The sequence below is a fragment of the Recurvomyces mirabilis genome (assembly GCF_035927965.1).
Source record: "Recurvomyces mirabilis strain CCFEE 5264 chromosome Unknown scaffold_32, whole genome shotgun sequence".
Lineage (NCBI taxonomy): Eukaryota > Fungi > Ascomycota > Dothideomycetes > Mycosphaerellales > Teratosphaeriaceae > Recurvomyces > Recurvomyces mirabilis.
In genome coordinates this window covers 249,245-265,613 of record NW_027041966.1, presented here as the reverse complement: position 1 = coordinate 265,613, position 16,369 = coordinate 249,245, and the positions used below count along the sequence as shown (strand labels likewise).

The following is a 16,369-nucleotide window of genomic DNA, read 5'->3' as shown; positions in this document are numbered from 1 at the left end:
TACTGGTGTTGCGGGTCCAGAGGGTTGCCAGGGTCATGGTGCTTACTTGAGAGGGTGAGTACAGATATGACGATCTATTGGGGTGCATCTTGGATTGGGTCGGGTGGGTTTATGTAAAGGTCAGCCTCTCCTCCTACCTGGAGACAATGCCATTGATGGTGTGGTGGCAGATGGAGATCTGGTGCCATGAAACATGTCTGATCGATAGCAATAGCATTCTTGATGAGGGACAAAGCGAGATCTACTCCAGATGTCCGGAAGCAAGACAGCCACTTCACTACATGTTTGATAGAATGTCGGTGCCTCACTGTCTTTGACTCTCACGGAGTAGGTTGCGTAGTGTGAAGGACTATTGGCGGAGCAGAGCAGAGCAGCTCCAGTGGTAGGGTGAAGTCGTCCGAGGGGTCTGCCTTCTACTACCACAGTCAAGTTGTCGAAGATCTACGTAGCCATGAGAACGACTGCTGTAATCGGCAGCACGGCTACCAGCATTTCGGACCCCCTTCGTTACCAAGCTGCTACTTCCCTCTTCCTGCCTTCCTTGCTCTGTACTTCGCTCATCATGAAACGTACACGAATGCCGATGATTGCAGTTGAGGACATGTCTACAGCAAATGAGCATGTGGGTATGAATGTTTCTATTCACAGACCCAGCTGTTCCCGTACGCAGCTATGCACGATCCCGGCAAGGCGGCTTGCGGTCTCGAGATGCATTGCAACGAGACTGTGCCTCCAGGGATCGGTAGCCTTGTGCATCCACCACTGTTGGCAATGCCCCGGTGAGGGCGACAAAGTTGAGTGAGTATCCTCACGCTTTTATGTTCTGCTGAGGAACCGTACTCGTGACCGCACCGGGTTTCAGACTACTTATGTTCTCACAAACGTGAACAGCTCGACATCATGCCAGGACAATACACTATTGCAGGGTCTTCTAGGTCATCCTGGGTCTCGGATGCTGGAGGTCCTGGAGAAGCCATAGAAATGGCGAAGCGACCACAACATACTGCGACGCGTGACACCGTCGACGAAATGGAATCGGCAGCTGATGCTTCTCTGATACAGAAGGCCCGAGTAAACACTATATCACGATACTTTCTTTCCACATGGATCCGACTGCAGCCGATTGCTGGCATTATCGCTCTTTGCATAACCATCGGTAGCATGTTCATCTCCCTGATGATACTCGTAATATCCAATGGCCAGACTACCTCAAGCTGGAAGATTCAACCCACTGTATATCTGGCCATCGCAGCGGCGCTGGCGATTATCGCCTTGAATTTTGCATATGCCCGAGCAGTACCTGTGGCTTGGTGGTATCGAGCATCCCAAGGCACTACTGTTCGCGAACTCGAAGAGCAATGGCAAAGCAGCTTCAGCGTGATGCGTGCAGCCTTCCACGGCCGCAGGAAAATGAGCACGATTATAGCGGCATCTATTTGCGTGCCGTTAATGTTCATTGATGGCGCGCTGCTACAACGTGCATCCAGCGTCCATAGTGCTGCACACAGTGGACTGATGACGATGAACATCACCCTTCCACCGGAACTTCCGAAAGGCTTCTCGGGCATCATCGCTGACGGTACATTCGTGCCAGGGCTTGGGGCTCAGTACGCGACGTATACGTGGCTTACTGGCCAGACTGTCATTCCAAGCTTATCAAGGCAAGACTCTTTAGCAAGTTCTAAAGGAAGTTGGAATGGCAACATCGCCGGTCCAGGTGTTGCGAGGAGCAATTGCACAAGCGATACATGGCAAATCAGCAAGAACACTTGGCATGATGCCAACGCTACCTGGGGCTACGATCTCGCAACCCGAAGACTTCTACGGCACACAACCGGTCTTTGTACTCTCGATAACGTCCAAGATCCCTACGGATGATGCCAGCTTATCTCCCGCGCCAGAGACGATGCAGCTCACGACCGGCTTTATGAACAATATCAATGGCTCAGGCAACTACACCCAGACATCATGCGTGTGGAGACCCGCCATAGTGGAATACACTATGCAAGTCCTCGATGGAAAGTTTTTGTACATAGAAACAGGCGATACATTATCGCTTGTCAACAACACTGGTCCTGCATTAGGGACTGGCGACATCGATTCAAAAGACCGACCAGACACTATGAGATATTTGTACCAATACCTAGCCTCCACGATCCGGACCAATACAAGTGCTGAATGGATTGGCACCCGCTAGAATCCAGCAAACTACACCACTGAGACGATGAAGTACTCGGTGCTCACGGCCTTTGACGATCCGGACATTGTCCTATCCTGGATGGATCCTACGCCTGCCATCATCGACAGCTTCCACGACATGATGTACCGCGCAGCAGACGCATGTGCCTTCTGGGCGAACTTGACCGATCTGATCGATCCAGGACTGAGCATCAACCAGACCTTTACTGCGCACCAGACGACAGAGCAAAATATCTTCCGCTCCGACTTTCGCTGGTTCGCAGGAGTCGCACTCCTCGAAGTTCTGGCCGTGATGATCGTGATACCGTTGTACTGGGGCTTTTGGAAGTTACGGGAGGATCTGGATCTGTCGCCGTTCGGCATTGGTGTCGCTCTGCAGGCGCCTTTGTTGCAGGACGTGGAGCCTGCGAGGGGCGTGGCGGGAGTTATGGAGGAGGTGGGCGATGTGCATACGAGATTCACGGATGATGTCTTTGTCAGATCATGATGTGATGAAGGAGATGTTTCGTGAATTTGTCAGATCATGATGTGATGAAGGAGATGTTTCGTGAATTTGTCAGGGGCTCCCTATAGTCACTGGTCGAGGAACACTTCTTGTGACATTCGCGATTGCCAGACACATCTCGGTGACAGCATCCCGCCTAGTTATAACGACCCTGTGCTGCATGCATTACCATCGAAACCAAGCTGACAAGCAAGAACACCTTCAGAGAAGGGTCTGCCTAGCCAGTCTATTGAATCATCAAACTTCGGCAGCAGGACCACGGAAACTCACATAAGCAACAAGATCGAAGCATTCGAGCCTCCTTAGACCTCCTGAATGATCCTCGACACCATCAGCCACACTAACACCCGCATCCCAAACCATACCCATCATCTACGTCGACAACATGTGCCGCGTCGTCGACGAGCAATATGCCTGCGGCCATCTGACACCCCACGGACGTAGTTCGGACGGAATCCTCTTCATACATTGTCAAGATCGACGCGAGGGTCGCGAGTGTCGTGGTATCGAAGATGGACTGAGCATCGGGGACTGCAGACCTGGCTGCCAAGGCAACGCCGTCGGGACTCGATTTCCCTGGTTCCGTCAGCTACGCCCCGGGCATGTCGATCGTGATGGTGCTGGTTCTTCGACAGTTGCTCCACCGCCGGAGGTCACAGGGAGGCTGACGGTTTCACTTGGTGCATTCGCCTCCGATCATAGATCTGGACGTACCGGAATTGAGCCCGTCGTCAATTCTCGTATGATCGGTGATCGACCGTTCAGACCATCATCTGATTACCCAACTACAGCGGCTTCACGATCCTCACGCTACTACCCGTCTACAACGTCCTCATGCGACAGCGAGCCTCATACGACATCCGGTGCAGTCGACACTAGAGGCACTTCAAGCCGTCACTCCGCTATGCCAATGCCGGGGACGGATCGCGGCAGTCGCTATAGCACCACTTCCTTCTACAATTCTAGCTCTCGCATGAACTTCTCGTACGACCCAAGTACCATTCGTCGTCCTCCCGCATCGCAGGGTCTCCCGGTGACCGCAGGCCCGTCAGGTCGAATGGGCAGTTCTTGGGATCGCAGCAACTATGATCCACCCGCTCCACCTTCGAGTAGCTCGACATCCAGATACATGTCTTCTAGACAGTCGCCATATACAGCAGGCGGACTTCGTTCGGCCTCACCGCAGCGCGATATCCGTCCTCCGCCAGCATCAGATCGTAGTGAGACGACTCGATCCGGTCATACTTCGTCGAGATCGAGTAGTAGAGCCTCATATTACGAGGACGATGGCTCACTCGGTAGGTCGGAAGGTGGATATGGACACAGAATTAGCGAGCATTGACATGGAGTGACGCTTGTACGCATGGGCGCACACGACATCAAAGGGGTAAAATTAAGCAAGCGAATGATGGCGTAATGGGTATGACAGCATAGATCGTAGGTTAGCAGGCGTACGTACCAGTACACGCGGATAGCTGCGAGACCGATGGGCGTAGCCGGCAGTATAAGGTAGATAATCATGACTTAGTCGCCGCAGCACGCATACCTTCAGAGTTGAGCCAATGCAAGGCAATACACTACAATTTAATCCGCCAATGCACTGGGACTGTCACTATCTCCATCACAATGCATCGTGAACTCGCCTCTTTGCGAAGAGTTGCCTTTCTTTTTCGGCTCGATCTACGTTTTGCGACCGGTCTACACGGACAAGTAATCCACTTATGCGCCACCACCTTCACCTCCCACTAGATGTCTTTCTTCCTTCGCCTCTCGCTGTTCCTGGCCTTCATTATTGCATTCGTCCTTGTCCTCCAATCCAGGAGCGTCGATCTGACCCCCTTACCGACTGAGATGTCTCAATATGACGAGGACGAGATCATATCCTTGATCACGAATCTGTACTTCGTACTTATCCGTCTCGGCCACTATGAGGACAATGAGATACGCTTCGCACCACCGGGAGGCTTCGCGATCGATCCGTCGCAAGCCGGCAACTTCAGCCCTATCAGTGCTCCGGCTCAGTCACTGATGAGGCGCCTCCCTCATGCGCCTTCGCACAAAGCCATCGGCATGGCTATGAGGCCAGTCAACTACGACGAGCCGGAGGAACTCGCACGCAGTCGTGACATAGACAAGCTTTCGTACAATCACCCACATCACCGGGATGGCTGGGCAAGGCCAAGTATGATCCTACTCGCCGAAGGCCAAGACGACATACATCCTCAAGTAGTGCTTGACACAGCCGACGGTATGGAATCGCCGTCTCTCCCTATGTAGACGTCCCTTCTGACTTCAAGATCTAGGCACAATCCATGAGATAGGTGACGAACTGGATGACGGCGACAATAGACAAGAAGTGGACTCCCAGGGCGGCGACCTCTTAGATCGTTATCTGAACTGGCCGAGAGTGGACGCACAAGTCTATCTCCGACGTATGACTTAGCGGCTACTGGATGCAGACTGGATCCCAGACTATGTCAGCGGTATTCTACCAACATACGATGAGAGCATGGTATATGAGAGCTATCTAGGACGTGTCCGGTCAATCGCTGACCATCAACAGCCGCAAACTTCTAGTATCAAGCGAGCACTCTTGGAAGATTATGGATGGCCTGGTCCTGCTTTCAGGCGTGCAGACTGGCTACGTGATGCACCCAATCTTCTTGCTACCGCTCTAAGGAAACGGAGACTAAGCTGCACTCCTAGCATTCTCGGGGTCCAGGAGATCAGAACGGCAAATCATAGGTCATCGGTCTTTGCTCATTCCTGCTGCATCGGCGAAAGTGCCTCATACGCAAATTCTGGCAAGGGCTCCACGCGACCGCCTTTCACTCTCCAAGTCGAACTCTTCACGATCGCCCCAATCATAGTCCTAACATCCTCTCTTATGAAGAACTCGTACGGCCACCACCCACTCCTGGCCATCTTCTATGCACGCTTGACGTCTTCCGCAGTCGACTTATACAACTTTGCCACCTGCAGAATATCCAAACCCGAAATTGACTTGTCTATTGGGCTTTGCGAAGCGCCCGAAAAGATGCCTCCTGTTGTAGGATACCGGGCGTCTATACTTCTTTTAACAAGAACGTGGTCTTCGATACTTCGCGGCATTTCTATGCCTTTGTCCCAGGAATCGTAGATTATGATCGAGCGGAAGTCGAAGGTGCTATTCTTCTGAGGCTGTAGAGCCGCACCGTGATAGCCATTGTCTGGCGTTGGTGCTGATTGCACTCACTGAGCTGCTCGAGGGAACAGATCGACGGCGTAGTCTCAATGCTTGCATCTGTCGCTGTATCAGCCGAAATTACTCTTGACAAACCTTAGTCAAGTCATTACTTACACCAGGTCCATCCGCGACTTCAGATCCATCCCGTCAAATCTTCTATCACGAGAGCTCTTCACTTTCTCCTCGGCCTCTGCATATCCATCCACGGTTTGGCAGTGATAGTCGAGTTGGCCGAATGCGTCCGGCCTCTGATGCTGTATTAATTGGTAGTGACAAGCAGTGAGAACCTCGTAAGAGATCACTTATCACGCATCAAGCCGATGGTGTGACCAAGCTCATGCGTCAATACATTCACGAAGTCCTACGAATGTCCATCCAATTTCTCTGGACTCAGTGGTAATCTGATATTCATCTTGATCCAGTTATCTTTGAGGGCATGGCCGACAGTGGCAAAATGATCCAGTGCATGGAGCGACTCGCAGACGACTATATGAGTGTCTGCTGGTTCTTTCGTATATGATACGGTCTTGGTTCCAGCAGGCTTACTTGCTTCATTGACCTGTAATCCGTTCATGTCGATGATGTGCAGTGTGTCCTCAGGCATGTCAGCGGAGCATATACCAATTTTACTTGCCATGGCACTCGGGAGTAGGCTGGATCGTCAGACTCGATCCGGTGTATACCGGGAGCCATCTCGCGATGGCCTGTAACATATACCAACTGAGGTTATTTGCCGTGTCTTGGGTCTTGTAGCAGATTCGAATCAATCTCTCCCGGGCGACAGGGGCTTTATACGGGCCACGGGTAGAGACCTGACTCTCCAGATTCTGTATTTGGCCAGTATTGACCCTAATTGGTTTCTTTGCCATACTCGCCTAGTCACACATTGCGCAGCGTCGGCCACAGGCCACCCCACGGCCTCTGTCGCTTGTTTGAAGTGGCAATAGCATATGATCGTCTGATGAGACTGCGACCTGAGCCGGCGTTGTCCCTGCTGCACCTGTCACTCCATAACGCACCTGTGAATGGTCAGCTCGAACTCACAATACCGCCGCAGTCATCGGTTTTGAGAAGGATAGTCACCCTCTAGCGACGACCCCTCTGCTACTCTTTGGACGGTTGTTGGTATGCTTTTGCAGTGAGCAATGTACAGAGCCAAGATCAACGCTGACCAATGTTGTAAAATTTTTATCGTTATTACAATCTCTGAACTGTTTTGGATCGAGAACAAGTACATTCCGAGTGGGGGATGACCAAGTGTTGGAATAAGGCTGAGCTGGATTCATATCTGGGGCCCTGCTGCCACAATCCTCAGCATCGACTGCTGCGCTGGAGTACGCACAGCCATAGGCATGCATCTGCACAAAAGGGACCAAAGCCTTCTGCACCCCATCGCTGCAGCCTAAGCAATCTTAGAAGTGCTTCCCGCAGTAACAGCTCTTCCTACAGTCCTCCCTGAAGCTCAAGCCATGGATAAATCGCCTGTCCAAGAACCATACACCGCACCACATACCAACCTCAAAACGCCACCTACCCACTCCCCCCCAACGTCCCAATCCCCTTCTTCCTCCCCCTCCCCCTGGCCCCTCCACTTCCTTTCCCCTTCCTCCTGCCCTCCCCCTCCTTAACCACCTTCTCCTTCATCTCCGCCGCCAACCTCCCCTGCCTGGCCAACTCCCTCTCCTCCTCAAGGGCAACCTGCATAGCGACCTCCCTCTCCCGAAAATCCTCCCGCATCTCCCTCTGCGCGTGCTCATATCCCTCGTATTTCGTGAACTCTTCAAGGGAGCGGCCGGAGGCCGTGGCGTAATGGGTGAGGGACATTTGCGGTCTTAGAGGCTTGATGGAGGCGGGGATAGGAAGGATGATGGGTGGGGCAAGGGTAGGAGGAGGAGGTCCTGGGGTCGTGGCAGTGGGCTGGAGCTGGAGTGGGGGAGCCAGAGAGTCGTCAGTGAGACCCGGTGTTGTCAGGCTAGGTAGGACAGGCATAATCGATCTCTTCTCAAACCGCCCCAACAACGCATCCCCAATCCTGCCCGGATCCGCCCTCTCCTCCCGATTAAACTTCATCTTAACCATCCTCCTCGACTTCCCGGGAAACATAGCCGCCAAAAGCTGAAAATCCGTGCCCCACCGCGCCAACTCCTCATAAAACCTCTCCGTATTCTCCTCGCCCCACGGATCGGACTTCTGTCTCCATTGCGGCACGCGTTCCGTAGGTGCCCGACGGCGATCATTGAGGTAGGTGAAGCGGTTGAGACGGAGCGTGAGATCGTTTTCCTCCTCGATGACGCCGTCGAGGGCGTCGGAGGCGGTGGCGGTGGGGTGGTTGATTTGGAGCGAGGTTTCGTCTTCAACGATTTGGCCGTTGACGACGCGGAGGCGGAGGCCTTCGGCTGGGGGTTCTTGGTCTGCTTCGGGTTCGGAAGGAGGGGGTGGGGAGGTTTGGTTGCCCTCGCCTTCTGCTGCTTGGCCTTCTTCGCCACCTTCTGTTGTCTCTACCACACCCTCACCCGTCTCACCTTCCTTTCCCTTCTCCTTCTCCTTGTCTTTACCCTTCTGCTTATCCTTCTCCTTGCCCGTCTGCTGACCGGACTCAATCCGCACGACTTCTTCCAACCGCTTCCGTTTGACCTCATCCCAGTTGATCTCAGCCATCTTCCGTTCTCGATCTGACGTCTTGCCGTACTTGTATGTCCTTCGTGTGATGTCAAACATTTGGACTGTATTCGCATCGATCTCATGCAATTCTGGGTCGGATCCTTCGTCCTCTTCGTCCTCGGCCTCTTGAGGTTCCTGTTCTTCGAGGATCTCGCCTTGGTCCTCGCCAGTAGCTGGTTCCTCAACAGGTGGAGCAGGTGCAGCCTTCTTCTTGCGAGGCTTCTTCGTCTTCGGCTTCTTCGTGAGTATTGCTGCGGCGTCGGGCAATTCTTCTTCATCTACTGGATTCTCCTGTGCTGGCGGCTCCTGATCTTCATCCTCTACAACCACTTCAGCACTCTTCGGAGTCGACTTCTTTCTTGATGTCGCTTTTGCCTTGGGTGCTGCTTTCGAAGTCGGTTTCTTCACTCTGCCCACTTTCGTCTTAGTCATGACAGCCTCGGGAGCTGTTTGCTGAATGACCGGCGGACCTTCTACAGACGGCGGAGAGGTACCCGGGATAGCATCTTGGCCGCTAGACTCAGCGGGAGTAATAGGAGCATCCGCATTCACATTGGCCTGCACGGTCTCATTGCTCTTGGTTGAGCTCTTCTTCTGCCGTTTCGGCACCGGCTTGGCTGCTGCTGCATTGCTCTTGCGTTTCCGCGTCTGCTTTTCAGATGGCGCTGTGGGCTGCGCGTCTGTAGTAGTAGCATGTTGACGGCCAGTATCAACAGTATCAGTTGGTACGTCGGTAGCCGCAATAGGTAAAGGTTGGCTTGGCACAACGGGTGGAGTATCGACTGGCGGTACCACTGGCTCAGTCGCCTTTGCAGGTGACACATGGCGTAACTGCTGCTCAACATGCGACCTGCTGCTTGTCGGTGCTGGCTCGGTCGTTGTTCGGACGACAGGTACAGGGTTGGACTGTCGAGCTGGGGGCGGGGTAGGCTCGCGCGGCGGTGGAGGAGGCGGTGTGGGATCACCCCCAGGCGCTGACCCGCTCACTCTCGATACATGCTGCTCCTCGACGACAGGCGTTGGCTGCGTGCGGGGAGGAGTCGGTGGGATAATGGTCGTCGGCGCATCCTCTGAATCCGAGATGGCTATCGGGGTGGATTGCTTTGCGGCTGGTGGTTTGGGCGGCGGTGCCGGTGGAGGGGCTCGTCGTCGGGTCGGTACTTTGGGCGCGACCCTCTTGCCCGACACGCCGGAGCTGATGAGCTGGGACATTGCTGACTATGACATGGTAATTTGTATGGAGATTACGAGAGGTCGTGATGGTGGAGAGAGAAGCTCAATCTTGAATGCTGAGTCACGATAGCAAAGCCACAAGTCGTGGCGCTTCTCCGAACATGTGACCAGAGTTCTTCGTCCCCTTCACTCTGCAACTGTCTTTGTATCATGGTCTCCCCCACACTGCGATTTTTCGTATCAGCCTTCTCATGCGCTTCGAGTCACCTCATCCAATGCCGCTCGGCTATTGGAAATCCATTCATTCGACCATGATGGAGCCACTTTCCTGCCAAGACCGTGCCAGCTTAATCAGCAGGTGTGAATGCCTGAGGCTCCTGCCGCCTCGTGACCTCCTTACGTGCAACCTCGAGTTCTGCAGATTTTCATCAAACCTGTTCTCACTTGCGCCTGCCACCACCATCTCCGCCACCAAATCAACCACAATTAACCAGCCTCTCCTCTCCATACTCATGTGAGAGCAAGCGCAATACACAGCATGAGTACAGACCGAGTCACTGGGGCATAGATAGCACGCACGCACCACTGCCTTACCAATGACCACCGCCCAAGCACCACCCCCCGCTGCGCTACCATCCTTTGACAAGATCAAGATGGATGAGCGCAAGCGATCTTTGGCGGCGGTCGAGGCTGACGACCTGGCGCCGCGGCCAAAGCGAGTGGTCAAGGATGAGAACGGGCAGGCTATGCGCATGGACGCTGAGAAAGAGCGCGATGTCGAGGTGCGTGGCCTTGCATAATCATTCTCTAGCATTAGATCGAAGATCACGCTCATACTAACACGTGACTCGTAGAACTTCCAAAAGGACGCCATCATGCGACAGATGAAGGACTACAAGCGACAGCGCAACTCACTCGACGAGCAGCTGAGCGAAGCCCGCGCCAAGGCCCGCTTCCACGACGACCACCTCCGCATCCTCGACGCCTGGTTCTCACAGGTTCTGGACGAGCTTCGAGTCCTGGCTCGCCGATTACTCCCCACCCCACTGCACAGCGCCGCCTCAACAGCCGGTATGCATTCCACAATACACACCGCGTTCGTGACATGAAGAGAAGACATGCTGAGAAGATGATAGGAGAAGAACTCTATGGCTCCGCCCTCCTATTCGAGACAAGCGAATTGTTCAGTGAACATTTATCAGGCCGAGCGCAGAATATCAAAAACACCATCGCAGAACTATTCGGCTCTTTACCAGCATCTACACCTGAAACTGAGGAACTACGAATACAACTCAACGACACCATGGCCAAGCAGAAAGAACAGACCATTGAACTACGTCGGGCCCTGGACGAACAAGAATCTCTGGGTAGTAAATGGCAAGCCGCTGTAGAGCGCTACATGACTGCGGAAAAGAAGCTCGACCGTGCCAAGAGCCAGCAGGTGCTGAAGCTGGAGCGACAAGCCATCATGGGTAGCAATGGCGAGTCTGCGTCACCCACGGCTGTCAAGAAGGCCGGCACACCAGTGAAAAGCGACCTCGCAGAAGTCAACGGCGAGCTTACAAACGGGATCTCCCACCAAGAGGCTGAGGCAGCAAGACAAGAAGCTCTGGCTGTGGCTGAGAGGCAGAGAAGACAAACGGTGGATATCGAAGCAGACAACGACCGCCTCACTAATGCGTTGAGTGCCTCGCGGACTAAATTGGCCAGCCTGACGGACGACGATTATGCCGAAACGGCCCTTTTCAAGACTTTGAGATCGAAACATGATGATGCTGTCAAGCGGGTCAATGATCTGGAGGTTACTAATGTGCAACTGCGTGAGGAAGCACAGAAGTTACAGACCGAGAGGACGGCATATCGAAGACACCTGGACGATGAGAGTCGGGAATCTATCAGCGAGTCCGAGGCGCAGATCGCAAGGGCAGAGACCGATCTTGCACGAATTCGAAACAATCGTGACGAGCTAGCGGCAGAGCTGGAGATTCGAAAACGAGCTGAGGATACTCGACGAACGTCAGCCGACCAAGCACGACAACTGGCTGAAGCACGCGATCACAAAATCACAGCCATGCAGTCGGAGGTCGAGCGTCTACAGCTGAAACTCGGCGAGATCGCACCTTCGGACGTGGATGAGAGCATGGAAGATCTAGACCACGGCACTCTCAAAACCAAGCTCCGAACCGTGGAAGGCCAATTCAGCATGCTCAGCAACGAACTCTCCTCCATGGAAGCCGCCTGGCGCAAATCCTCCGCAATAGCCTCCCAAAAAATCGCTGACACCACCACGCAAGAAGAACTGATCTCTCGCCTGCAAGCCGAAAAAGCTAAAGCGGACCAGAAGTACTTCGCCGCGATGAAAGCCAAAGACATGAAGGAAGGCGAACTCCGCTCCTTACGAGCCCAGAACAACCGCTCCTCGGAAATCGTGACCCAACTCAAAGACACCGATGGCAAAACCCGCGAGCTCGTCTCGAACCTCGAGCGGCAACTCTCCGAAAGCAAGGAAGCGTTATCGAAACTCGACACACAGCATCGAACCCTCGATCAGCAAATCAAAGAAGCGCACCTGGAAAGTGAAAGGTTGAGGAAGCAAGGGGACGAATTAAGGGTGTTGACGGCGAGTAAAGAGAAGGAGGCCCTCGCGGACGCTAAAGCTAAGCGCGAGGCGGAGGTTGAGTTGGAGAAGTGTCAGATTCGGCTTGAGGAGTTGCGGAGGCAGGTCGAGGGGTTGAAGAGGGGGCGGGCGGCGGAGAATAGTGCTAGTAGTGATGATTGGCGGGTGAGTCTCTCCATCTCCCACACGCACACACACCCACGACGTTCTAACTGACGTGAACGAAACGGAACGAATGGGAAAGCTGACCATTTGTGTGTGAAAATTTACAGAAAATCTGCATCTGTCCTGTCTGCAACCGCAACCTACGCAACACGGTCATTAAACTCTGTGGGCATGTGTTTTGTCAGGAGTGCGTGCAAGGGTTGATTGCGAATCGCAGTCGCAAGTGTCCGAGTTGTGGGAGGGCGTTTGGGCAGGGGGATCATATGGGGATTACACTTACTTAAGCTCCCCCGACGTCGATTCGGGCTCGAGCTCAGGCTCAGGCCTAGGCTCAACTACGCCTTCGACATGTGAGCGGTCCATACAGAAAAGTAGCATGCGAGCTGCAGCCGGATCCCGCGACGACCATCCTCATGGTCGATCGTGTACTTTGGGCCAACCTTCGTCCAAGATCTGACAAAAAAAAACCCCGAAGCCCAACGAGCAGGGACGAAACTTTTCTGGACTTTGGAGGAGGAGGGGACACGCTCTCTTCCTTCCTTCTTTTGCTTCCCGGGCCCTACTTGACACGACCCAAGGGCGTTGCGCGAGCATTCACTGGGTTTCTGCGGCGCTGGGGCCTTCTTCGCTCAGGTAAGGAGGTTAGCAGAGTTGGGTGGTTTTGCGATGGAAGGGCTGAGGGTTTCGTGCTTGCGGGTGCGGGTGGGGACTTTCACACTCTCGGTCGCTAAAGAGCGGGGCGGGGATGTGCGATGGGGATGCGCAGGGGCGATGGCCACTGGACTGGACTGGACTGGACTGGACTGGACTGGAGTGCTGTTCAACTGCGAACGAAAACGCATTGCGTAGATGAAATTTTGTCTGTACTATTTTCTTGATGGGTCGGTGGGTGGGAAGTTGTATGACTAGCGGGGGAAAATTGTAACAGCATGAAAACGCTTCTGATCCACCTCCATCTTTCTTCCTGCTCGTATCTTTCTGTGACTTCCATGGGGCATTCCTTAATCAGTAGTGCGTAGGGAGTTCTTTTGGGATATCGTCGTTGTTATGGTGAGCCGTGAGTAGCGGCGCTTACGGCCGTGGTATCGTGTCGTGGTGACGAGGAGTGTAGGTGAGGGGAAGGGAAAAATGGTTGAGGAGGGAGAGTGCTACGGGGACGTGAGAGAGCGGCGAGGTCTGCATGACTGTACTTGCTTGAGCATGGTCGGGTGTGCATCAATCGCAGGGGCCGTTGCCATCTGAGTGGGTGCCGGCTGCCAGAGGCGACGAGGTTTTGATAGCCGAAGAGTGGATAGCCTGCTTATGCTCGCCTGCCTGCCTGTCTGCCTTCTCGCTTTTTTGCCTTTTTTTTTGTCTGACCACCTATTTGTCTTTCTACCCTGCTTGCATGTCACGCTCGTGTGCTCTGAAGGATTGCTTAGGGAGAGGACGAGAGACTTTCCAGAGGCCCTCGCTGCCCAGGAGTCGTGATGCCTCATAAGGTGTACGGTCGATTTTCGATCGTGCTCGATCATTCGGGACGGTTCGGGTTGTCTGATGCTATGTGCTCGCTTAGATCACTGGTCCTGATGGTGTACTACTGGATAAGTGCGTTGCTCATCACGACGCTATACGAGGAGGGCAGCGTACGCTGCTTAGAGTGGAAGATGGCATTGATGACCTAGGATTGCTGGGGTTGTTGGCTCAAGTGCAGTATAGTGCGAAATGCCTTCTGAGTAAAATAAAGGATGTGATCTTGCGAGGACGGATGCTCGCTTGTCTCAAGCCATCCAGGCTGTGTCGAGATCGTCCATTCAGGGACAGCGCGAAACGTCCTATCCAACGAAACGGAAAGGCAAACCGCGCTGTTCTTTCTTACTTACCTCTGAGCAACGAGGTGACGCAGATCTCGTACCAACGGAGCGCAACACGGCTTGACCTATACTTGTGGTATCGACCGGTCTGTGGACATTGGTTCTTCTGCTAAGCCCATTGCAATGCGGATGAAGTTGTGACGCTTGATCGCTACTCGAGGCTTTTCCAACAATCACTGGTCTTGTCGTTCGACGGGTAAAGCATATCGCTGCTCCTCGTCTCCTGGAAGGTCTTCCGTGTCAACCTGTCTGTCCCAGGTCGTGCGAAAGAAATGTGATGCCCTCGCCCGGCCTACACATCATGCGCGAGCGACTTCGTCCATGGCGCTCTCCATCGTGATAACCCGCCCATATGGATCTCTCGATCAGTAACATCAGCTCATCCTCGTCCTAGATGACCAGTTTGAAATGAGGCGGAAGACCAGCATGGCCTGTTAGGCTGTCAATAGGAATGAAATTTGGACAATATAGCGGATGTGGTCCAGGCTATTATTGATCCACCATTGATGAATAATGATATTACTGAAGCATGGTGGGGATTGCACCTCTCATTTCCCTGCCGATCATGCATGGTCCGACGTGTGCCTGGGGAATATATTCTACGCGTTGCGAAGTCGTGATTGCAACCGGATGGATCGGCTTGAGAGGCCCGCCAGATAGAACCACAAGCTGAAAAACATATGTTATCGCTTGACATGCCTTCGTCTGCCTCTTCTTCCAAGAATGCTCGAGCATGTGAAAGACCGATCCAGGTGATTCCCGTCATCCGACCTCGAAAATGTGGCACGCGAGCTGTGCATATTCCAATGAAACGACATGAGCCAGGGCCATTCTTCCGGGCACGAGGACCGAGCAACCGAGCCTAGGAAGCGAGATGTAAGAAAAATGCACAAAGGACGCCACCGTGCCACACGATTCCTCGAAATCACGAGGACCAAGGGCGTTGACTCGCTGGCACCCATGGGGCACGACAGCCTACCTGAGTAATATCAATAAACGAAAGGGAATGGAGCTAGGGTCGAATGCGTTCCACAGGACTGCCCGAAAGAGAAGTCCAACGAGATCTGGTCCTGCTTGGAACATGCGATCGTTCTGCCGGCCTGTCGTCCGCGGGCAACGGTAGTCGAGTTGGCGTGCGACCTCGACAAATCATGCCTAGGTGGTCTGTCTAAGACACGAAGCGGCGCTGCACACGTCCATCGATCACGCGTTCGTATGGCGGACGACTAGAACAAAAAGCTTGGTTAGATGTCGATGTCTCCCGGCTAATGTCAGTCAAACTCTATAGAAGATGCGCCTGTCAAGCTGGAACCGGCGCCGACGCGTGACTGAGAAGCGATCCACCCAGACCGCAGCGTTGGCAGTGGTACCAAGGCGGTAGAATGCGAGAGGCGTCGCATCTGGCCAGTCGCCGGCGAGGATAGATTGAATGCCGTGGCCTTAGCTCATCTAGCCTGCAGCAGGCTAGATGGCTTCTTGGCGAAAGAAGCTCATGCGGCAGATGGGTGCGAGTCTGGGGTTGGGCGAGGCGATACACTTCTGTCAAACGCGGATCGTCTTATTGCATGTTTCGCGACTGTCTGAACAACACAATTCTTAACACAATAATCAAGAACTGGCCGATCACCATCTTCAATACTAGTCAGAACATCTGTATCCACCATCGCATGATGCCCCATGGGGCGTGCTGTGGTCTGGCCCACTGTGCCCACAGCAGCCTGCGGGGCCAGCCAGTAAAACCCAATGCGGCTCATGAGCCTCAATCTATTCAGCACCGACCCAGTCCCGTGCATCTTGGCTCCACATTTAGCCTGATCTGCAAACCACCAACAGCTCGGTAAGATGGAGATGCATACAGCACATGGCCATGCGGACCGGCCTACCTTGTCCCTGCGCAGAGCAGAGCAGAGCAGTCTATATATCCCCTGGCCTATCCTCACCACCTCTCCCTTCTCTCGCTCCAGAGCCTC

At 53.8% G+C, this 16,369-nt stretch overlaps 6 protein-coding genes across 6 annotated transcripts; 4 read left to right on the top strand and 2 right to left on the bottom strand.

Moving 5' to 3' along the window:
* Positions 1 to 900: 900 nt before the first annotated feature.
* On the top strand, positions 901 to 1,878 carry LTS14_009616 (uncharacterized protein; the record flags this gene model as incomplete). Its single annotated transcript, XM_064842297.1, has 1 exon — positions 901 to 1,878. One exon carries the CDS (start codon positions 901 to 903, stop codon positions 1,876 to 1,878), a length of 978 nt encoding a protein of 325 aa, XP_064690203.1.
* A 90-nt stretch (positions 1,879 to 1,968) lies between these two features.
* LTS14_009615 (uncharacterized protein) lies at positions 1,969 to 2,686 on the top strand (the record flags this gene model as incomplete). Its single annotated transcript, XM_064842296.1, has 2 exons — positions 1,969 to 2,028; positions 2,198 to 2,686. The coding sequence occupies 2 exons, from the start codon at positions 1,969 to 1,971 to the stop codon at positions 2,684 to 2,686; spliced, it is 549 nt and encodes a 182-aa protein (XP_064690202.1).
* A 1,767-nt stretch (positions 2,687 to 4,453) lies between these two features.
* Positions 4,454 to 5,147, top strand: LTS14_009614 (uncharacterized protein; the record flags this gene model as incomplete). The annotated part of the gene is made up of 2 exons (XM_064842295.1): positions 4,454 to 4,952; positions 5,008 to 5,147. 2 exons carry the CDS (start codon positions 4,454 to 4,456, stop codon positions 5,145 to 5,147), a joined length of 639 nt encoding a protein of 212 aa, XP_064690201.1.
* Positions 5,148 to 6,291: 1,144 nt separating this feature from the next.
* LTS14_009613 (uncharacterized protein) lies at positions 6,292 to 6,534 on the bottom strand (the record flags this gene model as incomplete). The annotated part of the gene is made up of 2 exons (XM_064842294.1): positions 6,292 to 6,416; positions 6,477 to 6,534. 2 exons carry the CDS (start codon positions 6,532 to 6,534, stop codon positions 6,292 to 6,294), a joined length of 183 nt encoding a protein of 60 aa, XP_064690200.1.
* A 926-nt stretch (positions 6,535 to 7,460) lies between these two features.
* On the bottom strand, positions 7,461 to 9,803 carry LTS14_009612 (uncharacterized protein; the record flags this gene model as incomplete). Its single annotated transcript, XM_064842293.1, has 1 exon — positions 7,461 to 9,803. One exon carries the CDS (start codon positions 9,801 to 9,803, stop codon positions 7,461 to 7,463), a length of 2,343 nt encoding a protein of 780 aa, XP_064690199.1.
* Positions 9,804 to 10,360: 557 nt separating this feature from the next.
* Positions 10,361 to 12,597, top strand: BRE1 (E3 ubiquitin-protein ligase bre1; the record flags this gene model as incomplete). Its single annotated transcript, XM_064842292.1, has 3 exons — positions 10,361 to 10,546; positions 10,619 to 10,835; positions 10,901 to 12,597. The coding sequence occupies 3 exons, from the start codon at positions 10,361 to 10,363 to the stop codon at positions 12,595 to 12,597; spliced, it is 2,100 nt and encodes a 699-aa protein (XP_064690198.1).
* Positions 12,598 to 16,369: the final 3,772 nt, after the last annotated feature.